The sequence below is a fragment of the Ascaphus truei genome, chromosome 6, assembly GCF_040206685.1.
Source record: "Ascaphus truei isolate aAscTru1 chromosome 6, aAscTru1.hap1, whole genome shotgun sequence".
In the NCBI taxonomy this organism is placed as follows: domain Eukaryota; kingdom Metazoa; phylum Chordata; class Amphibia; order Anura; family Ascaphidae; genus Ascaphus; species Ascaphus truei.
The window spans coordinates 76,520,202-76,544,321 of record NC_134488.1 but is presented as its reverse complement, the minus strand read 5'-3'; the positions used below and the strand labels follow the sequence as shown (position 1 = coordinate 76,544,321).

The 24,120-nt window shown below is 45.9% G+C and overlaps 1 protein-coding gene across 1 annotated transcript in view; it reads right to left on the bottom strand.

Moving 5' to 3' along the window:
* LOC142497291 (glutamate receptor U1-like) overlaps nt 1-24,120 on the bottom strand; it is a 67,111-nt gene that overhangs the window by 37,027 nt on the left and 5,964 nt on the right. The window contains exon 3 of the mRNA XM_075604878.1: nt 4,524-4,592. Coding sequence (XP_075460993.1) covers nt 4,524-4,590 — 67 coding nt within the window. The 5' untranslated portion in view covers nt 4,591-4,592. The remainder of the gene's footprint in view (nt 1-4,523; nt 4,593-24,120) is intronic.

The following is a 24,120-nucleotide window of genomic DNA, read 5'->3' as shown; positions in this document are numbered from 1 at the left end:
AGACACACATTTATTATTTTTATTCAGATAACAGCAGTGTTGTGATATAACCAAACATTTTTTAAATGAATTGGTCAGCCACCTCACTGGAACAACGCTTCTAATTAAGCATGTCAGGTGTAATAATTAAGACTTTGCCCCTGGAGAGGCTTGAAAAAAAGACATTTAGACAGCAATGTTCAATAACAAAGTGGTTAATCAGTGGTTAGCCAGTAATGCAACATCACAACACGACTAATTCTGAGTACCTCTTCAGGTATACAACAAGCAACAGAGAATTTCAACGCTACATCCAATATGACAACAATACACAGTAAAATACTTCTATATTCTCTTGAAAAAGGGTCATTTAGTTGTACCCTTTGGCCAAAGCATTGTAAGCCTGTGAGCCACCTCTTCAGGTACCCACAAGGCTTTAACTGACCATTTGGTAACCATTCCCAATAAGTGATTTTGTGAAGAGGTGTATGTTACCTCACCAGTCAAAGTTTATTTTTCCTTTCTTTGAATTGAAATGTTGTAAACCACTTTTGGATAGTACACATGAGTTCTGAAAATCAAACTGAAGTTAACTTTGCCTTCCTGCATTTAGAGAAAGGCAGCTACTGTATATCAAAGATTGTAGCTAATCTCTCATTTTCCATATATCTTTAAACACATGGGGGAGAGAAGTTGACATCATTAAGAACATATGGTATGTTCTCTCAGTCACAGATTAACAGAGTGCATTTCAAATTATATCTTTCCTAACTGCTACGGTTCTTACGGTTTCTCATAGGCCAGGTAAGCTTTATAAATTATAAGATCTTCTGAGCATGGCCAGTAGATATAAGGTGCCTCAAGTTAATAGTTTGCGGTCCTTCCAAAACAACCTCAATGTTATGTTTTTCGGACAGTTAGAAGACATTCAAACAGATGGCAGAACAATGCTATCTAATGAATACACATGCAGTTCTACTGTAGCAGCGTGACACACTTTATTTTTGTAACATATAAAGAAAACACTAGTATGTAATATTGGTATTTTCGAAAATCAAGAACTGTATCCCAAGATGGAAAATTCGCCACGGACAGGAAGTTAACGGTGATCCATCTAGTAAAGGCAACAAATAATATTGCTCTTACTGACGCCAGCAGGAAGCTGCCCTTTGGTCATCTTATCCTGGAGAATCGCCTTCTTAAAAAAAGGTATTTCTCATTTGTAGGACGGTGCAGTTCTACAACAGGAAACCCACTGGTGTATGTATTGAAGGGAGGAAGATGGGGGGAGGGAGGAAGAGGAGAAGAGGGGGAAGAGAAGAGTGGGGGGATTGGGGCAGGGGAGAAGAGGGAGGGGAGAAAGAGAAGAGGGGAAAAAGAGGAGGAGTGGGGAGACAGTGGAGGAGTGGGGGACAGAGGAGTAGTGGGGGGACAGAGGAGGAGTTGGGGGACAGAGGAGGAGTGGGGGGACAGAGGAGGAGTGGGGGGACAGAGGAGGAGTGGGGGGACAGAGGAGGAGTGGGGGGACAGAGGAGGAGTGGGGGGACAGAGGAGGAGCGGGGGGAAAAAGGAGGGGAGGGGAAAGAGGAGGAGAGGAGGAAAGAGGAGGAGGGGGGGGAAGAAGAGGAGGAAGGGGAGAAAGAGGAGGAGGGGGAGAAAGAGGAGGAGGGGGAGAAAGAGGAGGAGGGGGTAAAGAGGAGGAGGAGGGGGAAAGTGGAGGAGGGGGGAAAGTAGAGGAGGGGGAGAGGAGGAGGGGGAGAAAGAGGAGGGGCGGGGGAAAAGAGGAGGAGCGGGGGGAATGAGGAGGAGTGGGGGGGAAGAGGAGGAGCAGGGGGGGAAAGAGGAGGAGAGGGAAAGAGGAGGAGGGGGGAAGAGAGGAGGGGGAAAGAGGTGGAAAAGAGGTGGAAAAGAGGTGGAAAAGAGGTGGAGGGGGGAAAGGTGGGGGGGGGGAAAGAACGAATGGGAAGAGGAGGGTGTAGAGGGGTAAGGGGGAAGGGGAGAGATGGAGGGGTGGGAAGAGGAAGAGGGGACAGGAAGAGAGAAGGGAGAGGCAGATAGAAGGGGGAGGAAGAGAAAAGGGGGGAGAAAGAGAAAGAGAAAAGGGGGAGGGAGAGAAAATGGGGCTGGAGGAGTGGGAGGAGAAAAAAGGAGGAGGAGGAGGAGGGGGGAAAAAGGAGATGGGAAGAATGGGTGGAAGAGGAGGCAGAGGGGAAGATGAGTAGGGGTGGGGAAGAGGAGGAGGGTGGGGAAGAGGAGGAAGAGGGAGATGGAAGGGGTGGGAAGAGGAAGAGGGGCAGGAAGAGAGAAGGGAAGGAAGATAGAAGCGGCAGAAAGAGAAAAGGGGGGAGAAAGAGAAAGGGGGGGGGAGAAAGAGAAAAGGGGGGAGAAATAGAAAAGGGGGCAGGAGGAGTGGGAGGAGAAAAAAGGAGGAGAAGAGGGAAAGAGGCAGGGAGGCACTTGGGGTAAGATTACTACTTTAAGTATAATACATTTGTTTTATATTGTTATGTACAGTATATTGTTATATATAGTTAGATAATGTAAATTAACTACTGTAGGTTTACCCATTGTGTTCAAGCAATAGAAAGTGACAACATTATCGTCCCATCAACATGGTACTAATGATGTCTTATCTTTCTATTGGCTCTACAGAGAGACCCTGACCCAGCGACTATATTGATTTCCCAAAAGGAGGAACATAAAAAACAAATGTAAATATTCCAGGAGTAGTTGTCCTAGGGCTAAAAATAGCAAAATTAAGTTGCTGGGGTTGCTTTACATCAGATTATTAAAAAAAGGTAACAAAAATGCAGTAATCCCCACCAAAAAGGGAGCTTTCAAATTTCCAGTGCAATATAGTGTCTACATTCGACAGCATCTTTATATGGTTTTAGTCTCCGAAATACACCAGAGAATTAGCCAATAACATGTGACATTTCCTAGTAACTAGGGATATTAGCATTTTACCTAGCAACTGTGCAACCCTTTTCTAACCCTGTATACGAACATCTTGAATGTATGTGCCCTTTCCAAACTCTGCTGCTTATTCGTAAAATTATGAGCAGCAGGAACTTGGGGGTTTAGGGGAAAGAGGTTATTTCTTTTTTTTTCTGTAGAGAATAATTCAACTCTAACTTTTCAAAATATCACAGTTTTTTTTTAATGGATAACTGCCAACATCTGCCAACATTCAAGCTGTTTTTGCTGCAGGGAACTTTATTCTTGGCTTAAGATTTAGGGTTCTTGGCCAATAGCCAATATAAGACACATAAATAGTGTAAACTATATGCTGTGGGAACCTTGTAGAAGAAAAATGTACATTATGTATTCATCTACAAGATTTTCAGAACTTCATGCTTATGTCTCTAATTTTTGTTTTTCCAAGGAGGAGGCTCATTTTATTTTAAATAGCTATACTGTTTGCTTAAAGACAGGAGAAAAGAAGGACAGCAGGGCCGGCTTGATGTCTGTGCCATCGGTGTGACTGCACCTGCCCCACGCTTATAGAGTGCCTGTGCTCATCCACGATCCAACATCAGTAATCACAGATTAATGTTGCGGTGGTTAAATTAACCACCATAACATTCAAACTGTGGTTGCCAGAGGGAGAGCACGGGGTCTTTGTAAGTGCCGGCATCTCCTCCTGCTACCATGCGACGCCGTGAGAGGGCTCGCGCATCCCGTGATGTCGCTTTGCAGCAAGAGGAGATGCTGGCCATGGAAGAGGAAAGTGGCCCCCGCCAAACTCCCTTGTGCATTGGGCCACGTAAAACTCCCAGCCGGCCCTGCAGTCGGACATACCCTGTTATGCCAGAGAACATGAATTTAACAGACTTTGCTCTTTTGGTTTTTTGGTTTCCCTTTGCTTGGGCAGATTTCGACTAAATTCAAATTAATGACGGTTTATCATTGCATATGAAATGGAGGCTGTTGTGACCGCTTACCAACTTTAATTAGGTTTTTGTCACTTTTTTACTCGCCATAACTTACTTTGTGTCTGGTTGTAGCCACTTCCAGCTTCACGTTGCAAAGCCATTAACCAACCTCACACTAATGAGACCAATAAGGTGGAAACAGCTGTCTGTGAGCAGGTTTACTGGCTATGCACTTCTGTAACCCAGGCTGTGCTGAAAAGCTGTGTAATACGGCAGGTATTTTCTTATTGGAATCCATTTAAAAATGAACAAGAAGTGAAAGGTGACACTGAGTGCTCATTTGCATGTCATTACCCAGAATCCCACGCTGCAGTGAAAGCACTGTATGCTAAGGGATTATGGTGAAAAGCAGTGTTGCAGACCAGTCTGAAACAGTGGAGGGCTTTCAACACTTTTATACGCAACATAACTTCTTTTGTGTCTGGTTTTAGTCTGTTAGAAATGCAACTACTGTACTCAAACTGTATTGTTGGTGGCATCCACCCTCTGCAGTAGCAGTGTTGGCAATTCAGTAAAGACTTTCTTGGCTTAGGTCAAAATAAACCTTATATTATTTAGTCTACAATATCTAATAATTTGCTTGATTTTTTCATATGCCATCATACAAACCTGTATATGCTGGATATCCCAAGGACAGGACAGCAACTGCATAAAGAATTGTGAGGGCTTTATCCATGGCTGCAAGATAAATATACACGCAGGTAAATGGTAAGCTTTTCATTTGAAAATCATTGTTACTAATGATTGTTATCTTGTTACTAAGGTTTTTTTTTCTGTCACTGCATGTTACTATGGATTTCTTTAGCACTTGCATCCAATATTTAGTCAATCTCAGAATAATAAAGCAAGAAGTGGCACTCCAGAAAAAGATCACATTTTATTCACAAACTTCAATTAGTGTATTTATTTAAAAAAATATAGCAAGTATTTGAAATATGGTTGTAATATTTCAAAGCTTTGATTTAAAAACACACGCGCGTGCACACACTATCGAGGATGGGACAGAATGAGACTTGGTAGTTTGGGTACGTGTAATGTTTTTACATAACATATACTGTATTATCTGGTATATCTGGTATATATACGATTAATACTGGTAAATGCATTGACATCTTCTAATAGACACCCATATCATTTACATACGTCCTGTAATGTGTGTGTGGATAAATGCTATATATATTTATATATGCTAGCCATTAAGACCAACCTCACACTGATGATACCCATCAAGGTTGAAACATGTCTGTGAGTGGGTTTAATGGCTTTGCATCTCATCCCAGCCTCCGTCTAAAAGCTGTGTTTAAAACAGCATGCATTGGCTTGAGGATTTGCTTGTGTAATACGAGCTTGAGACAAAAGGTGGCACCGAGTGCTCATTTGCATGTCATTTCCCAGAATCCCTTGCTGCAGTGGAAGCGCTGTATGCTGGACGATAATGGGGAAAGACAGGGTTGCAGACCTGTCTAAGACATGCAAATGAACATACAGTAACATTTACAGTTGCTATATATATATATATATATATATATATATATATATATATATATATATATATATATGTATATATATATATATAACACAGTCCAAAACCATTTACAAAATCCCTTTACTGCTTGAGACCAGCACAATACAGGTTATTCCTACTATTAAAGTACTAGTGTCACTTAGCAAAATATAAACGAGCTGCCGTAACATGGAAACTCTGTTCTCTACCACATGTTTAATACCGGACACTTTGCAAATTTAGGACAGAAAGTCTAATAGGGAAATACTGTAACATGATAAACAATACCGGAGTATAAGATACATTACAGCCTAAATAGGAGAGACTTGAACAGCAGTGCAATTATAATTTGCCATGATGAGTGCAGAGATTTTTAAATCTTTTTAGAATGTCACAAATAGGACCTGCATACCAGACATTTTATTTACATTGATATTTCTCAAAACAGAAAATGTCAGGCGGGTTTTACAATGAAGTAGGTGATCCTGATTAAAAATAAAGAAGGCAAACATTTGTATATAAAAGTAAGTAAATGCTTGGACAGTGGACCACTTGAGTTGCCCTAGGGCTTTTAAAGAAGTTGAGGTAGTCCAATTCCAGACAGTTTTCCGAAAAGTACACGAGTTATTAGATATGTGCAATGCCTCAGCCCTCCTACGGCAAACTTGGCTTAACTGTGAAGTGCCTTAATTGCAGACAGAATGAATATGTTCTCCCTCTCCATCCAAGCATGGACTTCCTGTTATAATTGCTTTTCACTGAAGTTCGGCTAAAAAAAAAACATTTGTGAAAAATGTAAAGAGAGAGAGACACTCAGACGACTGTTGTCGACTTCACTGCTTATGAGGAATTGAGATTTTTTTCCCTTTTACCTGATCTTGGCAGCATTTCTGTTTACCAACTCACACATGCAATTCAGTCAATTTTTACAGAATTGATAGAAGTGAACTCATAAAAACCATTGCTACGCAGCAAAAAAAAGGATATTTTCCAGTTGCTATGAAAAAAAGAAAGAAAAACTCTTTCCCATATTTTTAAGGATGTGGTGAATATCTTGGCTCTTCTGTGCAGCCTACTCACTTTATATTGTAAGTGTGCATTTTTAAGCATTAATATAAAGAATCCTTTTTGTACCATTGATCTGCCCTATGGAAATTTTTCTTTATCTCTCCATGTCCTCACCGACCTGACTTCTGAGAGCATTATCATGTCTGCATATAGAAGATTTCACCAATCCATGCTACCTGTTGTTGCCCTTACACTACTACTATCCTGTGAGTAGGCTGCACAGAAGAGCCAAGATATTCACCACATTCTCCCACATTGAACATAACTGTCTGCACTTAGATAGTTTTTTTGTTGTTTTTCTCCTATATGCTCCCCCTGGGTTGTGAGAATATATAGGTAGTGTATGTAAGGCGTAATTAGAAACCGTTCTTAAACACATGTTTATCCATATTGTGATAAAGACATGCATGCATGAACACGTGTTTCAAGTGTCTTTCTTTTATAATGTGTAGAAATTCATACTTCATAATGTAACAGTGTTTCCCTCACCCGGTGGGAGATTTAGCCATTACTATGTACAGTATGTGCTGCATGATACCTGCTGGTAACAGGAGGGCTGAGTTGTCCACCGATGGTAGTGGGGACACAGGACTAGGCTTCTGAGGTTCATACACTACATATCTCTTTAGCAGTGCAGCGCCTCTATCTGCCGTAGGATCCAAAGAACTGAAGATTATCTCCCACGGTAGAACCGATTACCTCTCCCCCTAGTAAGATCACACACCAAGACGAATGTATATGCAAACAGGAATGGTTTATTGTCCTCACTGTACAGCACAGTAACAAGGCAGGTTTCTGCCAGATGCAGTACTTCTCAGCTACCACTGAAGGATGGTCCCTGAACCTTCACTACAGGCCAAAGGCACCCACAGCAGTCCCAGCTCTTCCCCACTACCTAGCAGAGGTAGGATCCACACTCACTCTCCCCCAGAGGGAAGAGGACTGGAGAAGGCCCAATAATCAGCCTCTCAAATGTGTGACCTGCCTTCCTCAAGTGGGGGAAGGCACTACTGAATTTGGGGCGGCCCTGCGCTTAAGTACTGCCAGGAGGAGGGCACCAGGGCTGGCTCATGATTGGTCATGCCCAGGCCTGATGTCATCACCTCCCGCTGTCACACAATTGCAGCTCCTCGGAATGGGAAAACCCCATATCAACTACTGGCAACCTGATTGTACCAAGGTTTACTGCCAGCACAAGGGCAGAATAGTAGCCATATATGGCATGGCTACAATAATAAGTATGTATTATGTAAAAATTGTGGCATTCATAGCTTGATCACACTAGCTTAAGTGGAATTAAAAGGCAGAAAAAAAAATCAACAAATGACTTCCTTAAAATCTTGAGTGGCAAAAACAATGACTTTTGCAGGGGCATTTGACAGCATAAAAGCATCCAACAACAAATGTCACATTAAAAACAAGAGTTTTTATCAGGAGGAGGTGTGTGGTCAAGCAGAGGAGGCAAACAGCATGGACTGAGAGACGTGAGGCTGTGTGTGTGTATTTATCCTGATCTATTGGTGTGTGTTTTCTGTGACTGTCCTGTTGTGTGTGTTTTCTCTGACTCCTGTGACGGTCTGTCTGTCTCTATGACTCTGTCTATGTCCTGTGTTTTCTATGACCCTTTCCTGTTATCAGGGTGCCTCAGCAATTTAGTGCATTGTTTAGGGGTGCCCCGAAAGAACATAGGTTGAAAACCACTTCTGTATTATATGATGATGCATCTTGGAGATAGCTAGGGCAATATATATAGCCCCCTTTCCCTGTGACTATGGGAACTACGCATGCTGAGTACCTGTCTGGCATACAGAAGGCCTGATCAGCCTGATTCTCCGCCACTGGGAGCTTGGGGTGATCACGTTCTCTCTCTGGTGTCTGGGCCTCCACCTGGGAGGAATCCTAGCACAGCTGGATAACCCCTCACAGGACCCAATACAGTCAGGGAATAAGTATACACACGATGGTATAATGAACTTATCTTTACTGACACACATAAACTTAATACACAATAACAATACAGGCCCCACAATACAATACCCACACACGATAGATTGTAATGTAATATATATATATAAAGGCAAGAATCAGCACTCCTAGTAAAGATAATAATAAGGCCTGGTGCTTATCCCTTAAAAATAAATAGAAAGAATATACGTTACCATCTGAGGACTGATAAAGTAGAGACAGCACACAGTAGGAAGATGACAAAAGGTTATATTAGCTTAAACAGCATCACAGATAACCGACGTTTCAACCCCACAGAGAGGTCTTTTTCAAGGTGATGTGTATATATATATATATATATATATATATATATAACAAAGTAGCGTCACGTGACATAATTAACCAACCTAATAAAATATTAAATTAATCAACCTGATAATAATCAATAAAAACTAAAACTAAAATATATATATGTAACGGTATTTCTGGCCCGGCCTGACCCACCCAATCTCACATTGGCCCCTGTGGTCTAACCGGTCCCCATTACAGTGTGGTAGTGTCTGGTGGTGCACCTGTTGGCAACAGGACTCCTGAGTCTCCCGCATGATGGTGTGTGGGGAGAACCCGTCCAGACAGGCAGCTGAGGTAGTGTGCTGAGTCTCACCTAGTTCCAGTGCAGCGCCTCCACCTCATCAGGGTCCCTGCGTCCGCAAGGGGATGATCCTGTTGAGGAACTCCTTCGTGGTGCTCCTCTCTGTACATTCACTCCACACATGTACACGAGAGGGTTTGTGAATGAGAACATCTTTATTGGTTGATGTGGGCTAGCTGCCCCTCACAGTATATTCTTAGCCACTCATTCTGCCGTCAGTGCCTCCCTTTAAAAGGTGTATCTTCTCCTTAATTAGGGATTCCCCTATCCCCGCAGGGATCACGCCCTGTGTCAGGTCCCTGGACACAGTCTCCTCTCAGTTACTATAACATAACTAGAACTCTTATTAACTCAGGCTAGTACTTGAACTTGAACTGGATGCAGATCTCTGACAGAACTAACTTTAGACTCAGTGCTGTGCCTTATGTACACTTTGGAAGCTGACACACCTCTGACATCACTAACCATGGAATCAGAGCATGTGACTACTCCCATCCATACACAGGGCACCCCACCAGGGTGTGAGGGCAAACCTCCATAATTACTGCTGGCATGCCCACAACTTACCAGGCCTTACTGTCAGCAGATGACTGTAGCCATTTTACATGACCGCTACATTCTCCCCCTGGTGAATCCCATCGTCCTCGCTGGGACCTAAATTTGTATACCCTTTTCCAGGAAGCACTGAAATACAACACATAATTGGTTAACTTTTTCATACAAATCTTCATGGTGTATATCAAAAATGACTACAGTACATTCCGCCAAGCCCGCCCCGACCAGCAGCCACGAACCCGCGTAATGTATAGTACCCCCTAAAAATAGTGATTTGGGTCAGGTTTCTTGACCTCTCTTCCGCCCATGTCTATGACCGTGATGTGATAGTGCCTAGGCAGTCCCCTCTCAGGTCTATAGGTCACCCTGTGCTTATAAATGTTTCGGCCAATGCCCCATACCCGCACTAAGTGCTCTATGCGCTCCTCGGCCTTCTTCCCTATCACGGAACTCCCTCTTCCCACTAGGTGCATTTCAATGGCCTCCCTAAGCCACCTATCCCGGTTATCCTCTATCTCATCCATGAGAGGCTCAGGGACATACGGGTACTCCAACCCGTGGGAAGATTTATACCGAGCCATTATGGTTCTCTCGGCCCTACTTATCCTAGTCAGGTCAGCCTTACCTGCCCTCCCAGGCAACACCCATGATAGGGGCTCATCAGGGTCCACGGGGTCTGATAAGATGCTAGGACCCATGGATTCTATTTCCCTATTCTCGATCTGCAGCCACCGCTCCTGCAACTCTCTGTCCCTCTGTTCCGGTGTGAATTCTCCCACAGCCCACCAATAGTCCACTACATCTTCTCGCCGGATGAGGAACCGAGTGTGGTCCATCCAGGCGGAGTACCCTTCGAATAGTGGGGCCCACCAGTGGTTCTCCCTAAATCTATTTGACCCCCCTGACTCCCTATCATTCTCAAGGGAAAATACCCCCGACGACAGCTCAGATCGCGGTACAGACCACCTAGAAGATCCCGGGGCCTTTTTCACCGGCGCCGGAACTGCAGGGGGCAACCACCGGCCTACCGCAGCCACTCTCAACTCTCCCCCTCCCCGAGAATCACCCTCCGTAGCGCCACTGCGCTGTCTTTCCCCAGTCCGTCTCCCTTCTCCCCCTGATGATATGTCCACAGATTCCAAACTAGGCGGGGAACCCGGGGACCGTGTGATTGGGGCAGGGGTTTTAGCTAGGGCGGGGGATTGGGCGGATGGGCAAGAAATTGGACCCCACGGGGTTACGACCCGTTCCTGGCTGTCCGTAGACTGGTCCAATGAGGATATCTCACCCTCCTCAGTCCTTGGATCGCCCATCCAACTCCTGGGCCTTGTAGGTGATCGGGGACCTTCCCCCGATCGCCGAAGCGTCGCTGCATTCTTCCTCGGGGTTCCGCTGTCGCCACCGGAAGTGATGTCCTCCCCGGAACCGGAAACACCCTCATCGCGGGTTGGACCCCCATTCGGGATCTCTTCCTCAATGACGACATCCGTAAGCTCCGCCGTCGTCCTCACCGGAAGTGATGCCGTCTCTCCACGTGCGCCTGCGGCCTGGCATGGCCTCTCCGCTCCTACACCATCTGCTGGGGCAATGTAAGTGAAGGGACTCCTCTTACCCGTCCGCAGGGGTGTCGGCGTCTCTCGTCCGTCGCCGCAGCGCTCTGAGGCGGAGGGACTCCGTCTCTCGGCTCGCCGATCTGCGGGGGACGTCCTGTCTTTCTGACAGCTGCTGGTACCACGGGGTGTCGTCCTCCCCGGTTCTATCCTGGGCCTCGCTGTCACCTTCGCAAGTTCACGGAGATTCTCGTCCGAGTATTCTCCCTTCTCGGTGCGGTCAGGAGGTGACCCGACTGTCTCGGTTGCGGCCGACCCAGCCGACTTGACCGGCTCCAGTCCCCTTTCTCCGGGACTCGCACGTCCTATCCACAGTGAGCCAGGGGACTCGGCGGTTCGCTTAGCCTGGTCCCCCGGGGGGTCAGCCGATTGTATCCGTATAAATGTCGGCATAGGCCATAAGTACAGTGTCCCGCAATGTGGGCAACGTGCCACCGTGTTGACCGTGCCTCCGGGCAGCCCGCATTGTAGGCAGAGCCCGACCACCGTCTCGGTGTTAGCCACCCTTACTACTAGTAACCCGCCGGGTACTGAGTAGGGCTGAGTGGAGACCATAGTTCCCACAGCGGAGGGGCAGGCCATTCTTTTTGTAGGGACCACTTTCAGTGTGGGTCTCTCCAGGTCAGTGGTTCCTCGCAACTGACCGGTAGAAGCTTCTGGGCCAGCCACTTCCTGCTTCGGCTCCTCCTTCCGCTGACATAGCTGGAACCCGCCCCCAGGGGTTGCAATTATGGGCGGGTCCCACAGGGGAATATCATGCCCCTTAATTAAGGCCGCGCCTCTCTCAGTCCTGGTGGGCGCGGTCTGCGTTTTCGCCCCAGTTTCCTCCTCAGAGCTGGATTCTTTTCCCGCGGCTAGTTCCCGCCTTCTCTTTGCAGCAGCTTTGCGTGCAAAATATCCTTCTTTCTTGCAACTCATTTCCGCGGCTGGAACTACTTTTTGTAGCGGCGCCGTCTGGATATCAGTCCCTGGGCCCAGTGGGTGCATTCCCACAGGCCATAGTTGAAAGTCACTCCCCCTGGTGGAAATCAGGGGAGGGTCCCATAGACTAAGCGGTTGACTCAGCACAGGGGCTGAGTTAGTCACTGTCCATGCAGGCGCAGCCATAGCTTTCGCGCCATGCCCCCCATCAGGGCGGGGCTCTGCTGTTCGCGCCATTCCCGGCCAGCTCTTTGCAAGTTCTGCATCAGCCATTTTCTCTGTGACTGTCCCATGCGGTTTCCCTAGCAAGCGGGAACCGCCATTTTGGTTGGCTTTTAAGCCCAAAAAGTCAGTTTGGTTGCTCTCCTCGCGGGGTTCTCCCCCAATTATTACAATTTCCTCACACTCTTCAAGGGTGGCCCCTCGGTGTCCCAGACAGGATAAAAACGGGGCAGCCACGGCCTTCGCTCCGCTCCAGAGCAGACTGGTTAACGATAACTCGTGACAGTTTGCTCTTCAGTGGGGTGCACGCCACGGGTGCCCTCCCCAACAGCCTCTGGTCGCCATTTTATGTTCTCCGCACCACGCGGATCCTCCATTCTCTCGTAACAGTTATCGTACATGGGACTCCGCTCTGCGGGGCAGCCTCCACATCAGTACAATAAAGAGTTGCTCAGATGCACCACCACATGTGTACCTGAACTAGGCTGGACTCATGTTGCACTACCTCAGGCTAGGCTCACTCTCTCAGTGTCTGCTGTGACTCCTTCCTCCCAGTCTGTGCTCCCTATGGTAAGTGTCTGGAATGGCTAGTGTACTCTGGCTCTGCCATGCAGTACTTGGGGCGTCTACCTCTCTTGGTCAGCCTAGCGCAGACCCTCTCCAGGATTCCTGACCAAGTTAACAGGCTATCCCTTCTGGCGTCCTACCAACTAGCACTGCCTCAAAGTGACTCGGTCAGCTATAGCCCGTCTCCAGACCCCTCACTCCTTTCAGGCCCCTAGGTCGTCCCTGCGAACTGACAATATCCCGTCAGCCCCCTGACCACCCCTAGGTCCGTCCCTATGCAGCACAGAGTGGCAGCAGACTCTCTCCCTGTTTCCCAGTGTGCCTAGCTAGAGCCTGTCCTGATGACAGATCTGATCTCAGCAGCTCGCCTCCAAATGTAACGGTATTTCTGGCCCGGCCTGACCCACCCAATCTCACATTGGCCCCTGTGGTCTAACCGGTCCTCATTACAGTGTGGTAGTGTCTGGTGGTGCACCTGTTGGCAACATGACTCCTGAGTCTCCCGCATGATAGTGTGTGGGGAGAACCCGTCCAGACAGGCAGCTGAGGTAGTGTGCTGAGTCTCACCTAGTTCCAGTGCAGCGCCTCCACCTCATCAGGGTCCCTGCGTCCGCAAGGGGATGATCCTGTTGAGGAACTCCTTTGTGGTGCTCCTCTCTGTACATTCACTCCACACATGTACACGAGAGGGTTTGTGAATGAGAACATCTTTATCGGTTGATGTGGGCTAGCTGCCCCTCGCAGTATATTCTTAGCCACTCATTCTGCCGTCAGTGCCTCCCTTTAAAAGGTGTATCTTCTCCTTAATTAGGGATTCCCCTATCCCCGCAGGGATCACGCCCTGTGCCAGGTCCCTGGACACAGTCTCCTCTCAGTTACTATAACATAACTAGAACTCTTATTAACTCAGGCTAGTACTTGAACTTGAACTGGATGCAGATCTCTGACAGAACTAACTTTAGACTCAGTGCTGTGCCTTATGTACACTTTGGAAGCTGACACACCTCTGACATCACTAACCATGGAATCAGAGCATGTGACTACTCCCATCCATACACAGGGCACCCCGCCAGGGTGTGAGGGCAAACCTCCATAATTACTGCTGGCATGCCCACAACTTACCAGGCCTTACTGTCAGCAGGAGAGATGACTGTAGCCATTTTACATGACCGCTACATATATATATGCAATCGGGTACACACAGAATATACCATATAAATACGTAAGACAAAATAACAAAAATTGAGAGAATTAAACCAGTCCATTGATTGTCCTCTTTGTGGATAACACTTGTAGCTGGGTATAGGTTGCTTTCAGAAGGATGAACCACATCCAATGGAAAATCTAAAACAAAAAAGAAGAAAGCGCACGACCAATAGTGTAAAAACGTTTACATTTAATAAAAAAAGGGGAAGGGAGGGAAAAGGTTAACTCACAACGAAAGCATAAAATCAAGCAATTGTGAATAAATAGTGTCACTGCCAGCCGGTTTGATCCAATAGTAAGTGTCCACAGGATGTATCCTCGGTGATGTTTCACAGCCCCAGATCTGAATCAGCTGGCCCTCGGTGATGAGATCTGTGTAGTATGTGGTGAGTGGTGAGTCTTGGGTCCTTGGTTTTATGGTCCCAGTCCACAGACTAGCTGCAATGTGCAACTAGTGCTGCCAGCCTCATGCAGAAGGGACACGATCCGGGCACGATCAAACCGTCCCCCAGTGATGACGTAGGGACGCTGCTGACGTCCTGATGCGTTTCGTCACTCTACGGCGACTTTTTCAAAGGATAATACTTGTCTCTCCTACCAGACGACATTAAATACCCTATGGGTTGCCAAGCAACCCGTTCGGAGCTAGAGGCGTATTAGAATAATTAACTAAACCAACTAAGGAAACAATCATTAAAATTTAGCCTTAAATATAATTCTTGTGCAAAGCAAGATAACATGCCAAAAAATATGCCAATAAATAAGATTTATGCAAGGTAATGCAAAAGCAACGAGGAGGGGGGAAAGGGAAAATAGGGTAAATGGAAAATGGGAGGGGAGAGAGGGGAAAAATGTATTCAAAGTACAAATCGAGTGCTGTGTGTACATAAAGGTTTAACCTATTCATGCTAGTATACAACCTGTATCTCACATAACTGCCACAAAGCCAAGATATATAATCTGTGATTTAGAATGCAATATGCATAACTACAAGTGTTATACTTATAGTGGTTAGAATAAATCCCATAAATCAAAATCAGGGGATATTATCAATACAAGATACACCAATTTCAACTACAAAAGTTATGTGTATTATATCCCATAAATCACAATCATATATATACACACAAGGCAAATACCATAGTCAATATAGATCAAAGAGCTCAAAACAGCCATAGCTAAACAGGATGAAGGATTGAAGCATAACATAACATCCCTCAGAGGAAAAAGGAGAAATATTAGACGATAGTGCTTGTGTCAAGAGACACATTGAATCCATTAGGTGACAGTGTGGGAAGCTGGTAGATCCAATAAGTCTCACGTTTGCATAATAATTTATAATGGTCTCCCTCCAATGAATGAGGTAAAATATATATTCAAGTCCTATGATTTTAAGTGTTGCAGGGTCTTTATTATGAACCAAATTAAAATGTCTGTATATACTATGACTGATAGCACTATTGACTATGTTTCTTCGGTGCTCTAAAAACTGAGCGCACAGGGGACGTGTGGTGCGACCAACATATTGCTGGCCGCAACTACAATATAAAAGATAGATGACATACATACTGAGGCAATTGATGACTCCTAAAACCCTATGTGTGCTTCCCTTGAGAAATGAAACAAAATGACTGGATGTTACTAGATGCCTACAAGTAATGCAGCGTGTTCTGCCACACCTATAGTTCCCATGAACCCTAGATGCAGCTACAGTAGACGCCACATTGCTTCTAACCCTAGTAGGTGCCAGTATGTATTTTATATTTCGTGCTTTACGAAATATCACTGACACCTTATCCGTCAAGTTAGACCCTAATTGAGGGTCACATTTCAAAAGTCCCATTGTTTATTGAGGATTTTACCAATCTCTCTTGACGATTGGTTGGAATTGGTAATAAATCTCAGAATCTTCTACCATATTATACTTAGAATTACATTTCCTTTTGATCTTGATTCAGCTAATAGGGAAGATCTTTCCAGAGAAACTACTTTGTCAAATGATTCTTTTATTTATTTAGAATCAAAGCCTTTCTCAATAAACTTTTTTTTTAAGATTAACGACTGGGATATAAAGTCACTATCCTTGGAACAGTTCCGTTTCATCCGATGGAACTGTCCTAATGGTATATTCTAAAGCCAGCTATCAGCATGATTGGTGGTTACATGTACGTACTTATTTACAGACACCCGTTTGAAATGTGTTTTGGTGGAAATATTACACACTAAGTATGAGATCTAAGAAAACAACTGATGTTAAACTAATCTCATAAGTGAATTTTAAGCCCAGATCATTTGTGTCAAATGAATCCAGAATGTCCCTCAAAACTGCCAGGTCACCATCTCAAATCATAATCAAATCATCTATGAAACGGCCATAGTACACAAGACTCGTCCCAAGCCTTGCACACTGCCACACGGAAAACTCCTCCCAAAACCCAAGAACAGGTTAGCATAGCTTGGGGCAAATCTCGTGCGCATGGCCATTCCACAGATCTGCAAATAAAATGTGTTGTCAAATAAAAAATAATTATGCGTTAATATAAAATTTATACTATCTAATAAAAATGTTTTTTGGATGGAATAGTGATGTCTTTATTTAACCAGAAACTCACAGCTTCAACCCCCCTGGAATGCACAATGCTAGTGTACAATGAAGACACGTCGCACGTGGCCCAAAGATAGGGGGGCTTCCATTTAATCTTGGAGATGGAGTCGACGACATGCAGCATATCCCTGATATGGGACCTGAGCTGAGCTGCAAAAGGTCGTAAAAAATAATCGACAAATTGGGATAGGCTAGACGTCATCGATTTCACCCTCGAGATAATGGGTCTTCCAGAAGGGTCAATCAGCGTTTTGTGAAGTTTCGGCAGATGGTAAAATACCAGAATCCTTGGGTGATCAGAAAACAGAAATTTGAGTTCTAACTTGGACAATACACCATCTAAATGTGCTTCACATAATAATTCCTTTAACTGGGTCTGAAAACCACTAATCTCTGGCCTGGAGTTTCTATCCCACAGTCTCAGCAACTGTGAAACTGTGGAATGGATCACTTCCATACTAAGACTGCACTTTCTTCTATAAATTAGACAGAAAGATGGCCATTCTCCTGTGACTATGTCACAATATGACTTCACTGAGTGACTGGGTGGGTGGGTGACTGAGTGACTGGGTGGGTGACAGTGACTGGGTGGGTGGGTGACTGAGTGACTGTGTCAGTGACTGACTGAGTGACTGAGTGACTGAGTGACTGAGTGACTGAGTGACTTAGTGACTGTCAGTGACTGGGTGGGTGACTTGGGTGACCTTGACATTGGGTGACTGAGTGACTGGGTGACTGAGTGACTGGGTGAGTGAGTGACTGGGTGGGTTTGAGTGACTGGGTTTGAGTGACTGGGTTTGGGTGACTGGGTTTGAGTGACTGGGTTTGAGTGACTGGGTGGGTGGCTGATTGGTGACTGGGTGGGTGACTGGGTGGGTGGGTGACAGTGACTGGGTGGGTGGGTGGATGACTGAGTGACTGGGGGGGTGGGTGACTGGGTGGGTGACTAGGGGGGTGGGTGACTGTGTGGGTGACTTGGATGACTGAGTGACTGGATGACTGAGTGACTTGACTGAGTGACTGGGTAGGAGGGTAACTGAGTGACTGGGTGGGTGGGTGACTGAGTGACTGGGTGGGTGGGTGACTGGGTGGGTGACTGGGGGGGTGGGTGACTGTGTGGGTGACTTGGATGACTGAGTGACTTGACTGAGTGACTGGGTGGGAGGGTAACTGAGTGACTGGGTGGGTGGGTGACTGAGTGACTGCTAGGATGGGTGAGTTTGGTGGGTGACTGCCTGGGTGGGTGGGTGAGTGAGTGACTGGGTGGGTGAGTGAGTGACTGCCCTTGAACAGGTGGGTGCTGCTTCCTTGACCACCAGAAACTTCCCTCTCCCCTGCCCCCGATATCCCTGTGGCTGCTGCATGGGGCGGGAGGTAGGCTTGGGAGGCACCTGGGGGGGGGAGAGCGGGGCGTGACTGGCGGGCTAATTCCATGGCTGCTGAGGCACGCGTGGGGGAAGTTGGGTTGGTGCACGTGGGGGAAGCTGGGTTGGCGGGTGCGGGCTCGCAATGGTGCATCCCCTCTGTCCCACGTTTGGAGCAGGGGGAGCGGGCCCACAGGCAGCAAGCCGGGACACCCTGCTTGCTCTGCACATGCGCGCCGGGACCTCGGCGCTGCGCATGCGCACGGGGAATCTGCACCTTTTCCAATTTTTTTTTTAAATATTACAGGCGGCAGGGCCCCCTGACTCACGGGTCCTTGGACGCCAACACCAGTAGACCCCCCTGTTGGTGCACTGGCTATCTACATGGCGAGCTATGCTGAACATAGAGAGGCTATTGCGGTCACCCTGTGGCTGACACAGCATAGGCTGTCTGGAAGGGATCTTGTTGCCAGGGGCGAGGATCACCTGAAGGAGACTAGGGTTTCAGGGCTAGACCGAGTGGCATGTAAGGTACAGTCGGGGTGGTGTCTTAGGGGGAGTGCCTGCCATATTCAGGTGCCTATGCTTCTCTGCTTGAAGAACCATACCAGTATCACTAGCCGTTGGCAGACAGTACACCACAGAGTGCTTGTGATGGACTGTGAACGAGTACAGCGTACCGGAGGGAACTTTGCTAGCCTGGGGTATAACCTACTCTTGGTAGACAGCTAACCATGTGCTGCGGAGGCCCACGAGGATCAGATTCCTGCCGGAATCACGACAACTGCATGGTCTGGGACAGAACTGTGCTTAAAATTGAGGTTCCCGTGCACGGGAATGCACTATCTAAGATGGTGGTTCCCGCCAACACTGGGAACAGCGTGGGAGCTTTGTCAAAAAGTTGCACGCTTTATTCTCGCAAGGTTCTGCAAGGGTCTGGCGCGAAAGCCAGGACCCCACCCAAGCGATGTGACTGGCTCAGACAGGAACCAGAGTCATGCCTCGTTCCAGTACGCCCCTTCTCTGATTTCCACCAGAGGGAGGGGCACTGTAATAGCCAATGCCGAATGACCACTGAAGATAAGGGAGGAGTCGGATGCTCCCGACCGCACTCTGTTCTTTGGAGCCTGGCAAGAGAGAGAAGCTATCTCACTAATACTCCTGCTTCCGTGCCTACAGAGACACCTGATCATTGCCAGTGAAATGGAACTTGCACACTACGATTGCCGGGAGGTCTCCTGGTAGTAAAGGTGGACAAGAGGAGGTACATCAAATGCCTCTGTCCCAAGTGTGACTTTCCGGGTGGTGACCTGATATGGGACGCCTGATTCTTAAAGCCGACGATGCTGCGGCCTACGGCATTGCTGTTAAAGACGCGACTGACCCCAAGACCTGCCGGTCGAAGAAGAAGCAACACCTACCTCAGCTATGGAGGTTCAAGAGGGCCTGAGTGCTCTGGAGAATGCTCCTAGTGTTCCGAGTACCCCGATGACCAAAGCAAGTACAGAGCTGGTTCCAGTCCCGGTTCCGTTAGAAATACACGAGACGGTCTGTGAGACGGAACCAATTGATGATGAACCAATGGGTAAGGTGACTGTCCTTTTACCACATAGAGGAGAGGATTGCCTGTATCGTGGGAGTGTGGAAGATTGGAAGATCTACAGTATTTACATGGACCGGGTTGAGTATGTGTCAGAAAGGCATCCAAAAAGGGTATTCTCTGTTATGGTGCCTGATAGTACTGGGGCTCTTGTCAGCAAACAAGATCCCGAACATTACTATTGATTAGTGATTAAGTTCTCCATGTTAGGAGGGACCCGGGTCATATTATGGAATGCTGTGAATACGTTCATGTACTGTGTATTACAGAAAGTGTGTATCATGATATTGATATGATCATGTACTACTGTTCAGTATATTCTTCTGTTCTATTTAGAATATGCATCTGAAGAATGGTACCGGCAAATTTAATTTCCAGTGAGGCGATGGGAATTTTCACCAGAGGGAGAGTGTAGCCAGGACTGATTCTTGGCAACCAGTCTGCCATCCCTAGCAGCAAGTCCTGGTAAGAACAGGCCTGCTAGGATCAATCATGGGTTTTCCCCACTCACGTCAGTCCATTTGAGTGACAGGGGAGGAGGTGGAACTAGGCCTGGGTTTACCCAATCCTGGGCCAGACCTGGTGCCCTCCTCATACTGTACTTATGTGGGTTGCAAGCCAAATTGAGTTAGTGTCTCTCCCTACTTGAGAGAGGCAGGTCACACACAAGTTGCCTGGAGATTGGCCTTCCCGGTTACTCTTCCCCTAGGGGGGGGATTGAGTGTGTACCTTTCCCCTGACCTTGCTAGAGGCTCAGGGAAGAGCAAGGACTGCTGCAGGGTCCTTTGACCCATAGCATAGCTCCATGGGCCATCCTTCAGCTGGGCACAAAGCCAGAGACTGTATTGGGCAGAAGCCTGCTGTGACCGTGTGGCTGAACAGAATAAACCCGTTCCAGTTATTCATACCTCGTGCTTGGTGTGTAATCTTTCCGGAGAAGAAGAGGGGATTGTGTTCTACCGTAGGAGATTTCCTCCACACATCTGGAGCCTGTGGCAGATGGAGGCGCTGTACCACTAGGGATCAATGTCGGGTAAGTACCCCTGAAGCCTGTCCTGGGTCCCCACAAACATCGGCGAACAACTCAGCAATTCTGTAAGCCTACAGGTAGCATGCACTAAACATCTAGTAACAGGGGAATCTCCCAGAGACCAGGGAACCTTAATGGGTTTTTTTGTTTGCCTTCCTCTGGATCAATAAGTAAGTATAGATATAGGATAAAGTATCTGTTGTCTAAATTTAGCATAGGTTGAACTTGATGGACGTACGTCTTTTTTCAACCTCATCTACTATGTAACTATGTAACTATATATATACAGGGCTTGACAAATTAGCCAAAAAACTTCTCACCCCCTAGCCCCGCCCCCACTTTTAAAAAATGGAATGAATTCCTAATAAGGACTAATAACATTAGTTTTTGACATAATAGTTTATTTATTGTATTACACGTATACTTTACTACAATTACTCCTTGTTACATAGATGAGGTTGGAAAAAGATATACGTCCATCAGTTTAACCTATGCCAAATTTAGACGACAGATACCTTATCCTATAGCCCTACTTACAGTATATTAATCAAGAGGAAGGCAGACCAGAAACCCCAATGATATCTTATAAAGGGAAAATAAATTCCTTCCTGACCAAGAATTGGCAATCAGATTACCCCCAGGATCAACATCCTTCCCATGTTGTAAATTCACAAAGATCATTAGATGGTGTCAAATGTGCTGAATGATAAAGAGGAGAGATCCCTTGCTGTTATTTTCAGAGCTGGATGAAAAGTAGTCAAATAATCAACAAACAATGTGCCCCTTTAGGGCATGCAGAAATATGTGTCTCATTCACAGCATCTAGTCTAATAACTGCAATGCTCTAGCAGACTACCATAAATGTTATGCCTCAATGCATTTCACACACCAAAACATAGGTCAGTAGCTGGTGATAGCAAAGCTTGCTTCTCACAAGCAAAATTTATCTGGACATGCCTAAATCAGCCAGACACATAAGAACATTATTGGTCATTGTAGAATATTTAGCCAGAAGTGGGGATATCAGTCATATGAAGGTGACTGGTATGTCAAGCCCAGGGTTGCCACCTTCAACTAATAGCCACGGCTAGAGGTTAGACCAAGTGTTCTGGGAGTTAGTTCTGTGCTGCCCTCTCTGCTATGAGAATGCAGCCGTGAGCCTCTCCTGGACAGGAGTGGGCTGAGGCCTTGCCCTGTTAGAGGGTAAGGTATTATAATAATAATTGTTTGTTCGTGTATAGCACTGCTAGTTTTTAGATAGCGCTTTATGGAGACATTTTGCAGACACAGTCCCTGCCCCGTAGAGCTTACAATCTATGTTTTTTAGGTGCCTGAGGCACAGGGAGATAAAGTGTCTTGCCCAAGGTCACATGGAGCCGACACCGCCTCAAGCCTGGAGCCTGGGGTACTGCCTTCAGGAAATGAAGCCTGTGATGACTGTACTGAACCAATAAAAGTCAGTTATATCATATCTGTATGATGTCTGCTTTTTGAGGCTACAAGAAGAGTTGCCTATGAGGTTCATCCTGGCTGCACCAGGATCCTCCTGGGCTGGAGGCACTTCGATGATAATGAACCATCCCTGATAGCCTGTCCTGATGTCTCCCTATACCACTGCGGAGATGTCAGGCCTTCTGTTCTACCTCACAGGTATGCACCAGCACCAGAATTTAATGGTATCTATATGATTTCATTGGGGTGGGGGAAAAGGTGCTACAAATGGAGGCGCTGCTGAGATAGGCTTTTGCAGCAAGTGCGAAAATAAGGGACTCTCCTACTTTACCAAGTCAGAGGGCCCAGGGGTGTGCAGTGTCCATAAGGGGACCCTACAGGATCTTAAGTACCAGGCCTCAGGCCAAAATGGAGCTACCCCATGGACCCCTCCTCTCCAAGTAAATGCACGTGTAGTGTGTGTAACAACTCTACCATTACTACGAAGAGGTGCGGGGGCAGTATCCCCTAGGCTTCACCCTGATAGCCTGTCCTTATGTCTCCCGATACTACCGCGGAAATCTCAGGCCTTCTGTTCTACCTCACAGTTATGCACCAGAATACACCGGTAGGTATATGATCTCTCTTAGGGTGGGGGAAAAGGTGCTACACTTAGAAAGACAGTACAATAAAGAGGGGTCTTAAAAGATAGGGAACATAGGATTAACTAGAGTTACTTATTGACAGAACAAAGAGGGTCTTCTAAATCAAAGTCTAAAGTAAGAAACTGTGTACAAATGTTGATCATTAACTACGAATATTTTGGACTGAGTGAGAAAAACAGGTGATTGCTATGTTTAGACTGACTAAGAGAAATGTATAAAGATTGCATTTGGATTGATAGAATTCAGAATCATTGAACATCACCAAGCTAACAACGAAGCTAATGATCCTCCACTCTATAACCAAATTCTATATGCCTGAATGATTTAACAGACTGAAATGATGCTGTAACAGATATTTTCTATTATCTCTGAATAAATTGAGAAAAGAACCGGACCATGGACTATTTGATATATATTGAAAGGTGGGACATTTATTTGCACCCATCTAATCTTCAAAAAGGACCAAAGATGCAAAGTTCTGTGGGAAAGATCATGTGATCAGGCAGTCACTAGATACAATTAGTGCACTGCTAGAGAGAGGGCAGGGCTCAAAAAGGGGTGTGCCAGAGCCTGTTTCAGAAGAGGAGGGGGATGTGACTTTGTAAATGGTTGCTATTGAAACAAAAAATGCTTGTTACATTATAATACATTAAAAATTTAATTTCAGAGTTGTTTAAAAAACTACAAGTATTTTCTCATAGTACAGAACTGATTTATTAATAAAAAAAAATGTAGGATATTGCTTTAAGCTGTATATTTGTTTGACACTGTTCATGATATTAAACATACTGTAGAAATTACAGGAATAATTAGTTCTTCTGAATATTACTTATTATTAGCGACACCAAAGAGATTGTTACAAGTGTAATATAGATTATAAGGTTGTACAATTTTCTTTTTTTTTTGGTGAACCTGTCCTGATTCCATCCCAACTTTTCAGCACAGTTGATATAATTTGGAGCTGAGCATTAGTCAGATGTGTCTCTGGGTCTGGGCTCTCACTCAAATAAACAATTTTGTTTACAATTATATACCAAACATATGCCCCATTAAACAGTCTGGCTTTTATCTGCTAGCACATTTCAATAACTAAAACTACAGTATAGTAGTGGAAACGGAAAGTTACATTGGCTGCAAATTCCTGCTTGCATTACGTATATACATTCCCTTTCCCTAGAGGGGGAAATGAAGGACTGATGCCACAAAGATACCTTCATATATTAGCCAAAATAAGTGCACTCATAGAACTTGTAGAGAGACGC